Below are 19,036 nucleotides of genomic sequence, written 5' to 3' on the forward strand. Positions count from 1 at the left end.
AAACTTATTAGGTACTTGCTACATGCACAGGTATGTAAGTTACATTTTAAGGCATCCTTTATTGTGAGAGCAACAAAAATAGTTTTGAATGAATGTTCTTATTGGTAATAACATAAGAACCATTTACCAGTTTTGCTTACATAGTTTCAAGGATTTACAGATTTTCTTACATTGAAGAGTGTTTAAACTAGTTTGCTGTGTGTTGTACTTTCCAGGACAAATGTTCTAACCAATTTGTTTAGACTGCACTTGATTGTGTATAAAAAAACGCTATCTATACATATCTGGATCAGAAATGAACCCTTTTTTGATTTTTCACTTATAACTTGCAATCATCTACACGAAACAATTAAAAAAAATACATATTTTTTGCTGCATCGCATACGTTTGTGTATAAAACGAAAACCGCTAACGCCGCCATTAAAAGTGACAGTTTAGGCTTTCTAGTATAGAGGGCGGTGAATTAAACATTATTTATATGTCAAAAAAAAATTTTTCATCGGTGTTGCCAATGGTTGCGTTTGTTCCCTATTTCCCTACAATATTGTGATTCAATTTTAACTTGAATGTTACAGGACTAATATTTTTAACAATGGTTTAGTATAAATCATGTAAATCATACTTCATATTACAAAACTTAAAAAATTACAGACAAAAATTAATTAATAATAAAAATCTATTAATGCTGTCACCTGATTGTCCATATTACATGTCAGGAAAATTTTAAAGATGCGGCAACATTGTCGCGGCGGATGCGCACTCCGACTTTTCAACCAATATTTTTTATCGGCCACCTTTTTCGAACAAAACTAACGGTGGTACATCAATGGTTAGGGTGTTGTCTGTCTTGCTTTATCATACATTTTTGCCGGATTGTACCAGATTGTTTTTTGGTTTTACGGCCTTCAGCTAATTGTACCAGATTTGTGTTGTACTGGCGTACTAGATTCAGGTGAAACGTATCAGATCTAGTACAAATGTACTAGACTGGCAACACTGGTGTGCCGTCGTAAAATCATGTGCACAGCTCATGGGTATAGTGAATCTGATTGGTCGAACTTCCGCCGTCCGCCCTCTCTGTGTCCCGCGACTGTCCTGAGTCAGTCAATGTTGCCAGGTCTACCGTTTTTGTAGTTCTACCGTTCTCCTGTTTTTAGTATATAATCTACCGTTTCTATTGCCATTGTTGGTTGTACAACTTTTCATATACTTTTTCAATTTATTGAATAGGAAATTTAATAAAGATTCTAAAAATGCGCTTAAAACAGTCATTTTCTTACTCCAAATTGTCAGAATTGTCAAAATTTTACTAGAATTTGCAAGAGTTACTTTTTAACACAGTTTTCGAAACAAGACGATTTTCTGAGATTTATGACAGTTATTTTGCCAATTGTCACGTGACCGTCTAATTAAATAGTGTTCTTCAATCACGCGACAACTGTCGCTAACGTCAAAAGTGTCGAACCATGTTCTAAAGTTGCAAAAATCAGGGTTTAGAAACGTTTTTTGCAGTATTCGATATAAAGAGTGTTTTGAGATTTATGATTTTTGACAATGGTCACGTGACTGTCTAGCTAAATTATCCTTTAAAACCACGTGATTTATCCACGTGAAACCACTGTCACTAATGTTAAAATTAAAAAAAAAAACAATTATTAATGAAAAAATGAAAAATCTGTATTTTTGAAGTAGTATTTTAGGTACGGTTTCTATAGCAAGATTAAAATTTTTGACAACTATTAAAAGCCCCCCCGTTATAATAATGTAAAATGAATGACTTTGTTTTGATCTACCGTTTTTGGACTGATTCTACCGGCATTAAATATTTTGACTTGGCAACACTGTTTTAAGTTTTAACCTGGCAGCTGGCCCGTGTGCACAATTAAATCGTGCACTCTGGATCTTTTGTTATCAGTTTGCTTGTCTGTCGCGTGTGACTTTTTAAAATGCCTCCAGTGTTTCCTAAGGTTACTGTGCAATATTTAAAAACAATTACATTTTCTTCTTTAACCTTAGAAGAACAAATTAATATCAAAAGTGTAGGCCGTCCAAAGCCTAATTTGGAATTAACGAGTATAAACAAAAGCAAAAATCGTGACTATAAACGAACCTTTAAACCAGAAACTTATGAAAAAACTGACTGGCTGTGCGGGTGTGATGTTAGCCACAGACTTTACTGTTTTCCTTGTTTATTATTTGAAAGTGACAAAGAAACACAGTGGACAAAATCAGGTGTTAAAGATTTAATACATTTATCTGAGAAAATTAAAATGCACCAACGATCAAAGGCCCATTTGACTGCTAAATTAGGATTTAATTTATTGGGCAAGCAAGATATTCGGCAACAATTAAATAGTGCATACCGATTAAGCATTGAAAAGCATAACGATCAAGTAAAGAATAACAGATACGTATTATCTAAAATTATAAACTGTATCAAATTTTGTGGTGCTTTTGAACTTGCTCTCCGTGGACCTAATGAACAACCAAATTCCTTCAATCCGGGTATATTTAAAGGCCTAGTCAATTTCTCTGCAGAATTGGATTTTGCACTGAAGGATCATTTGCAGCAAGCTACCGTATTTAAAGGAACATCAAAAGAAATTCAAAATGATTTATTGGAATGCATGCTTACTGTTTGTCAGGCACATATCAAAGAAGAAATTTCCACGTCAAGTTTTGTGTCCATTATCAGTGGTGAAACAAGTGACATTTCGAATATTTTCCAAATGGTTATAGTTTACCGTTATACTTTGGCAAACGGCACCCCCGTTGAACGATTTTGGAGCTTTATCAAACCAAACGAAAACCACGCCTTGGCCTGCATAGAAAATTCTTTAAATTATGCTTTAAAAAATTCTGACCAACTAATTTCCCAAAGTTATGACGGAGCAAGTGTGATGAGTGAAGCCCAAAAAGTAATAAAAGACAAATTCAAATATGGCCATTATATTCATTGCTATGCCCACCAACTAAATTTAATAATAGCCCAAGCAACAAGCATAAATACAAACGTACACATATTTTTTTCCGAATTGAGTGAAATCACAAATTTTTTTTCAAATAATCCACAAAGAGTTGCCATATTAGATGAAGTGGTCGGAGACAGGATTCCTAGAGCTACCAGAGTTAAAATTAAAACCGTTAACACAGTGTATGAGAACAGAGAAGCTCTTATAGCGTGTATGGAGAAAATTCGATCAACATCTAGACAGTCTGACACCATAGCCAAAGCAGGAGCACTTTTCAGGTTACTGCAGGACTCGAAATTTATTTTTTGGTTGGCAGTGTTTCATCGAATAATGCCACACGTTAGTACCTTAGATTCACAACTTCAAAAGAGAACCACTGATTCAGTAACATTACAAAGACGTATTGCAGAGTTTGAGAAAAGTATTCAAAATGAAAGAGACAACATACACACTATAAGAGAAAGTGAGTTAGCAGACATTGATGACAGCCAAGCCAGGAAAAAAAGGAAGACGGAAGAGAGAAATTCGTATGTTTCAATGACTGTGCAAGCTAAGGAAGTATGTGATACTATAATTGCTGACATAAAAAGAAGGTTCTCATTCACAGGATATTTGGAAATTGCACACTTATTTTCTGTAGAAAATTTTGTAACATTTTCATCAATATTTCCTACCCTACATTGGGATTCAGCTGTTCAAAACTTTCCATTTTTAAATAAACATAAATTAAAGACAGAATTGGAAATAATATACAGAAGATCAGATTTTAGAGAAGTTTCTGGAGCAGTCCACTTACTTAAATTTTTAATTGAAAATAATTTACAAACTGATTTTTCGGAAACATTTTTAGTACTACAAGCAATTGTCACGATGCCTATAGCAACTGCAGAAGAGGAACGGTGTTTCTCCACATTAAAGCGAGTAAAAACTTTTCTGAGGAGTACAATGGGCGAGGATAGACTAACTGCCCTCGCAATGTTGTCTATTGAAAAGGAAATGATTACGGAAATTCCCAACTTTAATGAACTGGTCATTGAGGAGTTTATAACAAAAAAGGATCGACGAGCAGACTTTCAATTCAAAACATGTTTGTAAAGGACAATAAAATTTATTAATAAACATGGTATTATTTATGGACTTTTATTCGTAGTGGAAGCCTGAGGGATTAACTTTAAACTCCATAAAGCAACTAATTGTATTTTAAGAGAACTTAAAGAGAAAAGAAACAATTAAACATTTTCGGCCATACTTTCTTACTTCTCTGGCGAACACGCAATCTTCTGGCTGCAGATAATATGGAATCACTTTCAATGCTAACACGGTCGCATTTTCAAGTCTATCGCTGCACAGCCGCAACTCGTTAACAACTTCGTCCTTGCCTTCAGTCAATCCACTATTACTCTTCACTACTCCATCATACATCACTTCGTTGTCACTGGAAGGGGAGTACTGTGGCACCACGCATCAAAAACTCTGCTACCATCAAGCCTACCGTCTGTCACGATTTAACTACATATAGCAGTTACAAGTCATCTTCAATCGTGTGTATAAGGCACGGAGCTGTCAAGCCTTACTGACGAGTCCAAAACCCACTTTATCGGTCAATAGGCAACACGCCCCAGACAAGTCCACATGACATCAACGTCATGCGCCATCCCTATTATTCTCTAGCTCACTTCAACCCTATGGGAACTAGACCCCATACTTCTACAACTTCTAACCTACAAAAACTTATTCATGCAATAGTGTAGCTAACACCATCTAATAGCATTCTACTGAGTTAAGGTTTCAGAATTGCTTTAGTAACTAAGTAGTCTTTTAACACCCCTTCTCAATTCTGCAACCCATACCCAACAGTTTTACAAAATGATTAAATTTCTTCTTCTTCCAATGCGTATCCACTAATGGATGTTTGCGATAACATTTTCCATTTCTTCCTTATTTCTTGCGGTGTGTATCAGCGACTGTACATCGTTCAGCCCTGTCCACTGTCTGATATTTCGCAGCCAAGACATTTTTTTCCTTCCGATCCCTCTCCGGCCTTCGATCTTGCCTTCAATCAATAGATGTAAGAATTGATATTTCGTGTTTCGCATTATATGCCCCAGGTATGCCGTTTTTCTTTTCTTAATCGATTCAAACAGTTCCCGTTGTCTGTTGACTCGTCTTAGAACTTCTTCGTTTGTTAGTCTAGCCGTACAGGGTATCTTCAGGATTCTGCGATACAGCCACATCTCGAAAGCCTCCAATTTGTTGATTGCAGCCGCCTTCAATGTCCAACCTTCCATACCGTAGAGAAGCACCGAGCAAACGTAGCATTTAGTGAATCTGAGCCTTAGGGTAAGGTCAAAATCGGAACAGGTAAGCACTTGTGAATTGTTTCGCTAAATGACACACACGCCCGATTCGTAATAAATCTATATTAAAGAACTTAACATAAACATTAAAATATAGTGGCAAACTTTATAAATGTTATGGATCGCGCGGCGACGTTGCCCGTTCGTTTTCGGGTTTCGAACGATAATAATTGGTTCTGCGTCGTCCGCTCGCACCGCCAGTATTTCGTTACTGCGTAGCACGTTCAGGGTCGTCTGGGATTAACCAGTGGCGGCTCGTCAATAAGGTAATTTTAACATCCTCCCCCGCCGAATTGATTTCCAGAGGAAACAACATAGGAACAGGACGTTTTAGGAGTGTACCGTCACTAGTCCGAATCTGGCAAGCTCTTATACGTCCATCTCGTCCAGGATACACGTCTGTAATCCGCACCAACTTCCATTGTTGACGGGATAATCCTTTCTCATATAATAGGACATCTCCCACAGAATATTTTCTTTCTGAAACAGGTTTTCCAACATAATGTGCTGATCTTAACTGCTGAAGATAATCCGTAGACCATATTTTCCAAAATCTTTTCAACAAATTCTCCCTTTTTTGCCAAAGATGCAAAATCGTATTGGCACTAGCAGCCTTTTTATCAATATCTATGCCTAAAGAAGAATTATTACAACTCAGTAAAAAATGTCCAGGTGTCAAAATTATGTTCTCTGGATCGTTATCGATGTATGTCAAAGGTCGTGAATTAACTGTTGCTTCTACTTCTATTAAAATGGTTTGTAGTACATCATATGACACAGAAGATTTTCCTAGAGAGGCTTTGAGAGCCATCTTCACCGTTTTCACCATTCTTTCCCAAAATCCGCCCCACCATGCGGCTCGTTCGACAATGAATTTCCATTTTATATTTAATCGTGACGTCATATCTTGTATTTCTTTCTGGTTTAAGAACTGCAAAAGTGTAGTTATTTCTAATGATGCTCTTTTGAAAGTTTTTGCGTTGTCAGAATATATGACATCGGGAACTCCTCTTCGAGCAATAAAGCGTCTGATTGCTAGAATGCATGATTCCACGGATAAATCTGGTACAAGCTCCAAGTGGACTGCTCTTACAACTGCACAAGTTAATAACATTACACACACCTTGACCTTTGTATTGCTCGTTGTTACATAGAGAGGTCCAGCAAAGTCAATTCCGGTACATTTGAAGGGATTGGCTGACGTGAGTCTATCACTCGGTAATGGTGCAAAAGGTACTGCTGTTGCTTTCTGCTTTAATCTCTTACACATTACACACTTTGATAAGATGGATTTAATTCTTTGACGTCCTTTTATCATCCAATATTCTTTTCGTATTTCGGCCAACGTTGCATTGACTCCTCCATGTGCTACATTGAAATGACAATTCCAAATAAGTAAATCTCCAATATGGGATTTAGCAGGTAAAAGAACTGGATGTATCATTTTATAGGGCAATTCTGCCTCTTGTAGTCGTCCTCCAATTCGTAAAATTCCATTTTCATCCAATTTAGGGTTCAGCGTTAAGATGGTCGAGTTATTACTAATATGGTTGTCTTTTTTCAGAGATTCTATTTCCGTTCCAAATGCAGAGTATTGTACGTATTTAATCCAATAGTTTTCTGCTAATTGTAATTCATCTGCAGTTAATGATCTCAGTAGTCTTTCAGGTTTTTTCCTTTTCAAATTCCTAGTAAAACGAATAACGTAAGCTGTAACTCTTAAAACTCTTATCCACTTGCCAAAATTTTCAACGATAAATAATGGATTTATTTTAATGCATTGTGGTTCACGAACGTTCAGAAATGATGATGTAACAGAATCAGAAAAAGCACTATCATCATTTGAAGACTGATCTTCTTGAGGCCAACTGGAATTATTTTGAGACAGCCAGGAAGGACCAAACCTCCAGGTATCGGATTCCAAAAGAACTGAAGCTTTGATTCCTCTCGTTAAAAAATCTGCGGGATTCTCCGATCCGGGGCAATATTTCCAGTCACCTTTCGTCAGGTTTTGAATTTCCTGTACTCTGTTGCAAATGTAAGGTTTCCATTTTGATGGCTTTCCACGAATCCAACATAGTGTGATTTTTGAATCTGTCCATAAATATGTCTTTGATATCTTTATAGTCAAATTTTTCATTATGTAATCTTGTAGTCTTGCAGCACAAAGAGCTGCTGTCAGCTCCAATCTAGGAATCGATAACGATGTTTTTCCTTTATTAGTCAAGGGAGCCACTCTATTTTTCGAAATTAAATAATGGGTTTTGTTCGATGATACGATCTTTAAAAACGCGACCACTCCATATGCCTGAGGGCTGGCATCCGCGAAAATGTGTAATTGTACGTTTTCTTCTTTTTCTGCTTCATATTTTCCGGCTACACATCTTGTTAGTGCAAAGTTTTGAAGATCTGATAATTCTAATTTCCATTTTGACCAAGCAGAATGTAATTCAGTTGGTAGCGGGGTATCCCAATCTAATTTCTCCTTCCAGATTTGTTGTATCAATATTTTTGCTTTTATTACAAACGGTCCTAAAAATCCAAGGGGATCATATATTTTTGAAATTGAACTTAAAACATTTCGTTTAGTGGCAGGGCCTTCGATGGTAGACGTTAATGCTGATTGCAAATCTATCATTAGTTCATCGTTAAGTAAACACCACTTGATTCCCAAAATCTTTTTCATACTGTTTCCAATACCATCTCTGAATAACTTCTGAACTATCTTATTGTTTGTATTCCATTTTCTCAAGTTCATGCTAGCTCTAGACATAATTTCTTTAGATGTTTCATAAATCTTTAAAGCTTCATCTTCTGTATCGCAAGAAACCAGCAGATCATCCACGTAAAATGATTTGTGCAATAAGTTACTAATGTCTTGTAAGTCTTGTGGTTGAGACTCTAAATGTTTCCTTATTGTTGCCGCTAGTAAAAATGGGCTACACGTTACTCCAAAACTTACTCTTGTCATTCGATATTCGACAATCTCAGGTAAAATATTGCTAGTATTTAACGGTTTCGAATACCAGAAAAATCTATGAAAATCTCGTTCCTCTTCTCGTAAAGCTATTTGTAAAAAAGCTTTCTCAATGTCGGATGTGATACCAATTTTTCCAATCCTAAAGTTCAGTAAAACACGTAGTAATTCAGGAACTAAATTTTCTCCAGATTCAAGTACGTCATTTAAAGATGGTAAGTTTTTTGCATGAGCACTGGCATCAAAAACTATCCTTACTTTTGTGCTATCTCTTTCGTGTTTGTATACTGCTCTGTGAGGCATATAGTAAGCTCGTTTTATCCGTTGTAATGGAGACAGTTCGGCACAACCATTTTTGAAGTACTCTTGCATAACTTTATCGTATTCCAGCAATTTTAAGTCGTTGGATAGTTTGGTTACTAATGATTTAAATCTTGAAAGGGCACCATCATAATTTGAATCCAAATTTAAGCTCGATTTAGACCAAGGCAGACAAACTTCGTAACGTTCACCGTTAAACGTTATTTTCTTCTCCATAAATTGTGATGTTACTGTTTTTGTCTTCTCTGTGTCTTCTTTTATCCCTATTGACTCCAAGTCCCAAAATTTCTGCAAGCTGAATTCCTCGTTATGTTCTTGAACATGTAAAACGTTGACATTGTTGCAAGCTTGCAAATTAACTGAAAAACTTGAGTTGTAACTTGAGCCATGTAATGTCCAACCAATTTTTGTGTTCACTGCCGTTAAAGTTTCACTTAATTTCTTTGTTTCACCAGTCACTAATTTCCAATAATTGTCCGCACCAATTAATAAAGTTATTCCGTCAAAGTCGTGATTTCTACAGTCCATATCTGCTAAGTAGAAGTTCTTTGCAAAGTCAGTGATCACTGGATCACTAATTGCCGGTGGCTGAAACGAATCAAAACATATTTCTGGCACTTCAACTGCAGTTATTTCCGTTTCTTCGTTAGAAGATATTCCTTTTATTTTTAATGTCACTCGTCTACAATCTCTTGCTGGGGAAGCACTGGTAGTTCCAAACGTCATTATAGAGATTCGATAGTTGTCTATTACTTGCAAGTTCATTTCTCTAGATACACTTTCTTTAATAAAAGTTGTTTGACTACCACCGTCAAAAATTAATTTTATTTTTGCTTTGTTAGAGTCACAATTTGTGATTATAGCTGTAGCAGTTTGTAAATAGACAGTGTTTACGTTTTCATTAGTAAAAAGACTGGACGAATTTGACATTGTCGTTTGATCGGCAACTTCTTCATTTTTATTTTCATTTATAGGAAGTGTCCTTGGTTTATCTGATCTTCTAAGATATGTAGGATCGCACATTGACGTCGCATGTCGTTTCTTGCACACAGAACATTTTAAATTTGCTGTCCTACAATTTCTTGATGAATGATTAGCTTTTGTGCATCGAAAGCATCGATTTTTGTTTTTCAATATCGCCTTTCTTTCATTCAAGGTCATCGTTGATTTGCAATTGGCTGATTCATGATTTCCCGAACAAAACACGCATTTTTCTTGAGTTCCAGAAAAGAGCTCAGCTGTGGTAAAATGTCTTTCACTTGATGACTGATATTGTTTATCGCCATATCTTTTACCAGCCGTAAATCCACTTTTAAATTTGTCATTTTCGGAATAAACATGCTGTGCTTGTTCTACAGAATCTACTTCTACTTTTAAAAAGGCGAGAAGTTTGGCAATCTGTTCTTCGTAAGACATTCCAGAACTTTCTGAACCATCTTCCAAATGATCATTGATAACTAAGTTAGAATTTACTCGAGAATTTACTCGTTCTTTGAATAAAACTTGTTTATTAAACTCGATACGTAATGAAAAGGGTATGGCCTTTAAAATTACGGATTTTAACATCATTCCATACTGATTTGGCTTAATTCCTAATGTTTGAAACGACCTTGTAATTGTCGTTGTAGTATTATACAGTTTTCTAAGCCCAGCAATATCCCCTTTATTTTTTACCGGTTGTAGAGCTAACAACTTTTGAATATAAGCATCTATTAGTTTTTCCGGATTGCCAAACTCTTGTTGCAATAGATCAATAGCGTCCTGATAGCATGCTTTTCCTGGGGCTAATCCTTGAACAGTATAAGCTGCTTTCCCCGTTAAAAGCGTTTTTAAATAAGTAAACTTGGCGTTATCATCAACTTCATCATTATTATGAATTGCTGCATTATACTGTTCCCAAAACAATGCCCATTGTTGAGGATCACCATTGAATTTTAAAAGCTCTAACTTTGGTAACCTTACCGAGGTCTTCTTGGTGTTTATTTGGTTATTTTCATCACTTCTGTCCGAGTTTCCACTTTCAAACTGTTGTCCATTACCATGCACAGCCTGACGTTTCCTTATGGCTACTTCCAGTTCTGCTATGATTCGTATTGCTTGATCTTCATAGTCTAGCACAGATGTAAATTCAACACTTAATGTTTTTTCATCACAATCGGTAAGAGTTTCTCTGTATTGTTCGTTAGCACTATTTAATTTGCCTTTAGCTTCTTTAACACGGGTCAAACACACTTGTAATTTGTCCTCGTCTAATGGAAAGTCACTTAAAACTTCTTCAGCGTTATTTATAAGTTTGTTTAGTTGTGCTCTGCACGCCGTTCTATATGCTTTTTCCATTTTTTCAAGTCTACAGACCGATTTTCTTTACGTTACGACAGTATTTTGATTTTAAAAACTCGACACACACGTTAACGTTTATAAAACGATTACAGGCACAGTCCGATAATTTGAGTTCTTGTCTATAGATTCCCTGGTTTCGGCACCAAAATGTGAATTGTTTCGCTAAATGACACACACGCCCGATTCGTAATAAATCTATATTAAAGAACTTAACATAAACATTAAAATATAGTGGCAAACTTTATAAATGTTATGGATCGCGCGGCGACGTTGCCCGTTCGTTTTCGGGTTTCGAACGATAATAATTGGTTCTGCGTCGTCCGCTCGCACCGCCAGTATTTCGTTACTGCGTAGCACGTTCAGGGTCGTCTGGGATTAACCAGTGGCGGCTCGTCAATAAGGTAATTTTAACAGCACTCTTCAAAGACTTAGGAATGCCTGTCGAGCTTGTTCAATGCGACATTTTATTTCCTTGTGTGATGTCCAGTCTTCGAAAAGCCAGATGCCCAAGTATTTAAATTTATCTATTCTTTCTACGGGCCTTGTGTTAAATGTTATGGTGGAGTTTCCAAACATATTTAGGTTTCTAGAGATAATCATAAACTTTGTTTTTTTGGTGTTGATATTTAAGCCCATTGATTTGCTCTGTTCTCCTACCTTGTTGACCAGTTGTTGTAGGTCGTGTATGTTACCAGCAATTAAGACCGTGTCGTCAGCATAGCGGATGTTGTTGATCCACACTCCATTGACTTTGATTCCCATTTTCACGTCTTCCAGGGCCTCTTGGAATATTGCTTCCGAATATAAGTTGAATAGGAATAGAGACAGCACACATCCCTGTCGTACCCCCCTTCTAATCTGTATGGCGTTGGACATATTATTGCCTAGTTTGATTTGCGCTGTTTGGTTCCAATATAGGTTTTCAATGCATCTAATGTCCTTTTGGTCTATATCAAGCCTATTGAGGAGCTGCATCAGTTTGTGGTGTTGTACGCGGTCAAATGCCTTTTCATAGTCTATGAAACATAGGCACACATCCTTTCTCTGATCATGGCAGTTTTGGACACTTGTGTTGCAACTATCGCTTCACGCGTACCTAACCCCTGTCTAAACCCAAACTGCGAGTCGCCTACGTCTCTTTCACATTTCTTGTAAATTCTCTGGTGTATGATTTTAAGGAATATTTTTAAAGTGTGGCTCATCAGGCTAATAAGTCTATGATCTTCACATTTTTTTGCATTGGTCTTCTTAGGCAGAGGGATAAAAATAGAGCACAGCCACTGTTTGGGACCTGTCTCATATATAGTGTTCCCGCGGCGAAAGGTTTGTAGCCCGACCGTAGGGGGATTATGGGAGTCGTTGGAGCATGTCGAGGAAAGGAGCTCTGCCAGCTAGACTGCAACGATGTCTCGGATCATAAAAGCTTTTTTCTGGTAAACCTACGGGGTACAAAATCAGGAAAGGATCGCTTGTTTGTGATAAAAACGTCTGGCGAAAACTCTACGAATGTAGTGGAATTAGTGAGAAAGTATATTGGTCTAAGGCCACCTACAAAGCATACACGATTTTTTGTGTCTTACAAAAATGGGAAATGCATGACTCAGCCCATAGGAAAAAATACATTTGGACAGCTACCAAGGAGAATTGCTGGCTACTTGAGACTACCAAACGCAAACCTATATACTGGGCATTGTTTTCGCAGATCATCAGCTTCTTTACTTGCCGACTCTGGATCAACCATAGATGTGTTGAAAAGACATGGTGGCTGGAAAAGCAGTTCTGTTGCTGAAGGTTATGTTGAAAATTCATTGTATCAAAAGAAGAACGTTGCCGATCAAATATTCACCAATGTCTTCTCCGATGTTGATATGGCATCAGCATCAACCATAGAAAGATTAATTTCAGAAAATGAGACAACGGCAACGGCGACTGCTACGTATGTGCAGAATATGTTTACTACTAAAAATGTTGCTTCCAATTGTCCACCCTTCGTTAGCCTTGCAAACTGCACCAAAGTCAATATAAATGTAAATATATAATAATAAGAACTAGATTTAAGTTATGTTTATGTTAATTATCCTTTTTCGTCCTTACACTTTAACAAATAAATAAAATTTCAATAAAATCATTGTTTAATTTGGAAGAATTTACTTTAAATCCCCCAGGGATTAAAATTACTAAAAGTGTCTCGTTTATCCCTCAAATGAGGGATTAAAAGTGCACTTTTAATTCCTAAAGTGCATAAAATAATTTATGTAGTGCTGTGATGCCTCTTTCAACTAGGAGTTTAAGTATTAAACTTACCCAGTGACTTACCAATTGATTAAATTTACCCAGTGACAATTGTTTCGTTAACATGTCTGCTTGCTGCTCATTTGATGGTATATACAACACATCAATTTTTCTCTGTTCAACACAATCCCTTATAAAGTGGTACTTTACATCAATATGTTTAGTCCGCTTCGTTTCAAGTGTAGAAGCCATTCCTATGCATGACTGATTATCTTCGTATATAATTATTGGATACACATTGAGACTTAATGTCTCCTCCAAAAGCTGACCAAGAATAAGACTTTCAGTCACACACAAGGACAGCGCCACATATTCTGATTCTGCACTAGATAACGCTACAACATTCTGTTTCTTTGTTTTTCAAACAACAATATTATGATTAATTTTGATTAAGAAACCTGTAATACTCTTTCTATCTATAACATTATTTGCAAAATCCGAATCAACATATGACCTCAAAACAACATCTGTATTATCACTCTTAACAAACTTAATTCCGACATTTCTATAGTTGACTTCAAATACCTTAATATGCCTTTAGCAGGACTCCAATGTTCTTTATTGTCGGAATTTTGAAATTGACTAAAACATGTCGCAGAAAAACTCAAATCAGGTCTACACCCCAACATGATATACATCAAGCTTCCTATTAACTCACGATAAGGCAATCTAATCTTACATCTTGATCATTTTGTGACAGACCCAATTGGAGTCTTTGCTGCATTGGTAAATTTGAACCAACATATTAAACTTGTGCAAAACTTTATCAATTAAACCTTTTTGAGAGATATGCAACTCATTAGCTGATTTTGTAACTTCCAAATCAAGAAAAACAAGGGTTTCTTCATTCTTATAAATTTTCAGCTTAAAATGCTTCAACAGTTCCTGCTTGATGAGTTGCAAGTACTCAGTTCGGTTTGAAAACATAATCATATCATCAAAATATAGGTACAATCTTTAAAATACATGCATGGATCCTTTCTAGACTTCTGGAAACCAATTTTTAGTAGATAATCACTCAAAAGTATGTTCCAACATTTAGGTGCTTGTTTCAAACCATACAAGCTTTTTGACAATTTACATACTAAATTAGGATCATTTCCTTCAAGACCATCAGGTTGAAACATATATATTGGTGTTTCCAAAACTCCATACAGGAATGCTGCATTGACATCAACTTGTAATACATGTAAATTTTTCTCAAGGTACAAAGCTAAAAGCACCCGAAGAGTCACCAAGCGCCATTGGTGAATAAACACTTTCATCAATAGAACCCTGCTGAAAACCGCGCGCAACTAACCTGAGGGCCTATTCTTAAAAGCATGGAACAGAATTCTTAAGAGAAGTGTTGATAGAATGTGACAGAAGAAGCTGACAATGAAGGGTTACGGTCACATTCTACAGGTCTTCCTCTTGATAATTCCCTTCCCTCGTTTCAAGAATACGCACCCTAGCCCGTTTCACTATTTCACCATCAACGACTTTTTCTCTAAATACCCACTTCGAATCAATTATTTCAGAGTTTTTCGGTGCTTTCGCTAATTCCCAGGTCTTGTTGTCTTCAAGTGACTGAAACTCTTGTTGAATTGCTGCCTTCCATCCTTGGTCTTGAACTGCTTGTGGTACTTCAGAAGCTTTCCAGCGGATAAAGCGGTCATTAAATTCTGATTAAAACAAAGATCACAGTCATCTAAAAACCTTGGTGGTTTTCTATTTCTTCTGCTTCTTCTCTGTAGTTATTTTCATCATCTGTATCTGCTTTGTCTTCAGAACTTTCTTCAAATAAAATATCTGCTTTGTTTTCTTGCTGGTTTTCCTCATTTTCATTAAACACTGGCACTTCATTCTGTGAATTATTTAATATCTATATCCACAATTTTATTTTCATGTTTGTTCCATAATCGGTATCCATTGTCTGAATAACCTAACCATTATTAACTTCTGACTTCTTGGGTCCAAATTTGATTTTCTGTCTTCTTGAGGCACTAAGTTATAAGCATTTGCACCAAACAATTTAATTTTCTTCATGTCTGGTTTGTAACCGTACCACATTTCGGCTGGTGTTTTACCTTTTGATAAGGTACTTGTCTCAGTTCGATTTATTAGATAGACACTATATCTCACTGCTTCTCCCCAAAGAGATTTATCCAATTTAGAGTCAAAATTGGACATCTAGCCTTCTCCATCACAGTACGGTTGTACCTCTCAGCTATTCCATTTTGTTCTGGATTTCTAGGAATGGTATACTGACATTTTATTCCATTTTGTATACAAAAATCTTTAAAATCAGAGGAGGAATACTCTCCTCCATTGTCACAGCGTAGTCTTTCTATCTGTGTTCCAAACTGTCCATTTAGCATAACCTTCCCCTTCTTGATGATTTCAACTTTCTTATTTTTAAAAAGAACCATAAAGCCTGCTTCTTCAAGTTTTCTAACAGATAAAAGGTTATGAAACAAACCTTTACAAATCCAAGCATTCTTAATGGTGATAGAACTGTCATTTTCACTTTTTAAAAACAAGTTTCCTTCAACATAAGCTCTTCTATTTTTTCACCTTGTTTAGCAACACTTATTAAATGTGAAATGTTGTACTTACCAGTTAGATATGGCTCCATTTGTTCACATAACAGGTGGTTTGTTGCACCACTGTCTATAATAAACTTGCATTTTTCATTTCCAGACTGAAAACATGTTTCTTGTCCTAAACTTTCACTATTGTTCATAGAAACAAACACAATTCCACCATCAGGATCGTCTGAATCACTATGCATTCTGACATCTTGTTCAACCATGTTTGCTCTTTGATCAAACTTGTTTCTAGGGTCCTTTGGACATTCATACTTCTTGTGTCCAATCTGCCCGCAACTATGACATTTGAATGGAAAAGAGGGCTTATATCCTTTGTTTTTGAACTGATTGTGTGACTTATTTCCTGGCTTATATCATTTGTGGGGTTTTTTATATCCTGTAAACACTGCATCATTGCTCCGTTCATCTTGGCTACACTTGACTTTCCTGGACTCCTCTAATATTAATTTATTCTTAACAAAGTCTAATGTTACTTTACTTTCATCTTGACAAAACATTATGTCAATTGCTGTGATTACTGCTTGATAGGTGTCAGGCATAGCTGACAAAAGCTGGGAAATTACTTCAGTATTTTCTATGTGACCTCCAGCTCCCCTTAGTTCAAACACTGTCTGCTCAAATTCCGTGAAAAACTCAGTCAATTTCCTTCAGTATTACGTAGTCCCCTTAACTTTTTCTGCAATGCTACCTGTGTTCAAATACCCTTCTTCTGATAGGTATCTTGAAGAGTTTTCATCATTGCTTGAGCAGTTTCCTTGGTTTTAATCATTTCCAGCATATTATCAGCCAAACATTGGACTATTATATTTCTTGCTTTCACGTCTGCCTTTCTAACAGCTTCGAGTAACTGAACATCAGTTGGTGGTTCTTGATTTAGAACATTCAAAACATTTGATTGTTCTAGTAACAACTTTACTCTGAATTCCCAGTTTGAAAAACCTGTACCATTAAAAGGCTTGATACTCTGCATCAACAAATTATTTCACAAACCTTGCAACACTTCAGACAATACAAGGAATGACAAAAATTTACCTTTGCTTACTAGTTTTAAGTTTAAGGCATTACCATTCCGACTCTCAACCAGTCATGCCATTATAGATTTTTAGTTTAGGAGCGTAGTACAATAAACATCTTAACCAGTATACTCGTGTATCTTACTTGTTCAACAACAACGAACCTAACAAGTGGCGCAGCCGGTAGGATAATCTTTGATAAGATTATTTGTGTTCGAGGGACATTTGTTGTGCAACAAATTGGCAGAATCTACAAACTCCTGACACTGTTGAGCTCTTTGTATGGTGAAACCAGCTAGAAACTGCATCTGCAAAGTAAGTAGACAAGTTTTTCTACACAAGGTATTATCTGGTTTTGGTTGTGTTTCCATAATGACTACTACTCTTCCTCTTCCTCCAGCCAATTCATCTATCCACCTAGATGAATATGTTTCAATTCATAATATCTCTGATATAAGGTCATTAATTCAAGATAATTTTGATGGAGACCGTTCTAAACTTTACGATTTTTTAGAAGATTGTGGTCAAGCATGGAGTCTCTGTGTAGGTTCACAAAAAACTCTTTTAATATCATATATTGAATCCAAATTAAAAGGAGCAGCTCGTGCTTAAACTAGATTTAAAATATTCTACGATTTTGATGACATGATGACATTAAGGAATGTTTAATTGAATTATTCGGAGATAGACGTGATTTATCTTAAATTCTTGAAGAATTAAATACTCTAAGGCAAGGAAAAATGGAATCCGTTCAAAGTTATTTCAGTCGTATTGAACTTTTGCAAACATTAGCTTTAAATACTACTTCACTTCAAGATGAAGATGAATCAATGGGCAGAATAGCTATGATCAAAGAAATAGCTTTGCAACGTTTTATTTTACATTCTAATGAAGACATTTCTTCTTGTTTGTGAAGATCTAAATTGAAAAATATAAATTCAAATATTTCTCAATAATAATTTTCTCAATAAACATATTAATATTTGCGATTAAAGTTCCAATAACTTCTGATCAGACGTACAACTTGTACGACATGATTCGTCTTCCAGTTTTTGACATTTCCACCTCCACTTTTTTATTTATTGATCCTTCAAGTCCATTCTTAATGACAAGCACTACCAAAACAAGATTTGCTTTGTTAAAAGACTTGTCTAAGTGCAAAATCCTGGACGATACTAACAAACTCTGCGAGGACTCAACTACATATCTAACTTCACAAAAACCAGTGTGCGAGGTCCAGCTCAAAATAAGCCAGTCCAGTACAATTCCCGTGGATTGTATTACAAAAACCATCAATGCTCGTTTGGAGGCTTATCACAAGCTAACAGAAAATGAGTGGTTATTCATCACTACCGATCCTGTAAGTGCAACCCTCTGGACACAGGATGCAAGTGTTTTATCATCTGTTCTTCAGTCAACGTCTAACCGAACCAGTAGTTTCACTCAGTTCATTCCCGATGCAAACATCAATCAAGATGACTGTTGTATTAGGGATAGAGAAGACTAACATCATGTTAAGTGTTTGAAGAACCCCTACAAAGTGAACTCAACAAACCGTTTTTTGGAGAACATCACACCTTGTGGAACTTGGTCATTTCTGGCTCTATAATAATCGTCATTGCTGTCGGCGTATGCTGTTGCTGTTCCAAGTATTGCTGCAGTTGTAAATGGATACCGATTATTGGAAGAATCCTGCCTGAAAAGAAAGTAATCCACCAGTTGACGTCACATAGCCACAATTCCTCTATCTCCAATAGTAACATTTTTATACATTCAAAATGTCCTAAGAAGAAGGGTTGCAACAGTTTAGACGAGACGGAGAACCCACTGAGCTACTACCCTTAAACTCCAGCCTCCCAGTGACCACCATGACTTCCACCTCGACCAGAGTACCAGCCGTCAGGACTACAAATCCTCAACACTACAAAAATCCTTTCGTCTGTGGTTGGTTAGTTACATATCTCTTACTTATCTACATTATGTTATTTTATGGTATTATTTTTAGATGTTGTCATATTCTTAATTTTATTGTTTATTAATATTTGTCAAATTAATCAATATCTTGTTCTTATTTTATTGATTTCAACAACATCGAACCTAACAACAAAAAACATTTTTTTCGGAAGAACTATGAATGCTAGAAGATTTTACCAAGAGTAGTAAAGCCTTGATC

General features: G+C 36.2%; 1 protein-coding gene and 1 long non-coding RNA gene across 2 annotated transcripts; one reads left to right on the forward strand and one right to left on the reverse strand.

Moving 5' to 3' along the window:
* The first annotated feature begins 1,591 nt into the window (after window positions 1-1,591).
* Window positions 1,592-4,098, forward strand: LOC145727713 (uncharacterized). Its single transcript, XR_014177915.1, has 2 exons — window positions 1,592-1,967; window positions 2,044-4,098. It is a non-coding gene; the product is annotated as an uncharacterized LOC145727713 (long non-coding RNA).
* A 1,439-nt stretch (window positions 4,099-5,537) lies between these two features.
* Window positions 5,538-10,964, reverse strand: LOC145727799 (uncharacterized). Its single transcript, XM_081977621.1, has one exon. The coding sequence runs from the start codon at window positions 10,962-10,964 to the stop codon at window positions 5,538-5,540; it is 5,427 nt and encodes a 1,808-aa protein (XP_081833747.1).
* Window positions 10,965-19,036: the final 8,072 nt, after the last annotated feature.

This window comes from Ips typographus, linkage group LG4 (assembly GCF_016097725.1).
Source record: "Ips typographus isolate SLU linkage group LG4, UJ_Ityp_2.0, whole genome shotgun sequence".
Lineage (NCBI taxonomy): Eukaryota > Metazoa > Arthropoda > Insecta > Coleoptera > Curculionidae > Ips > Ips typographus.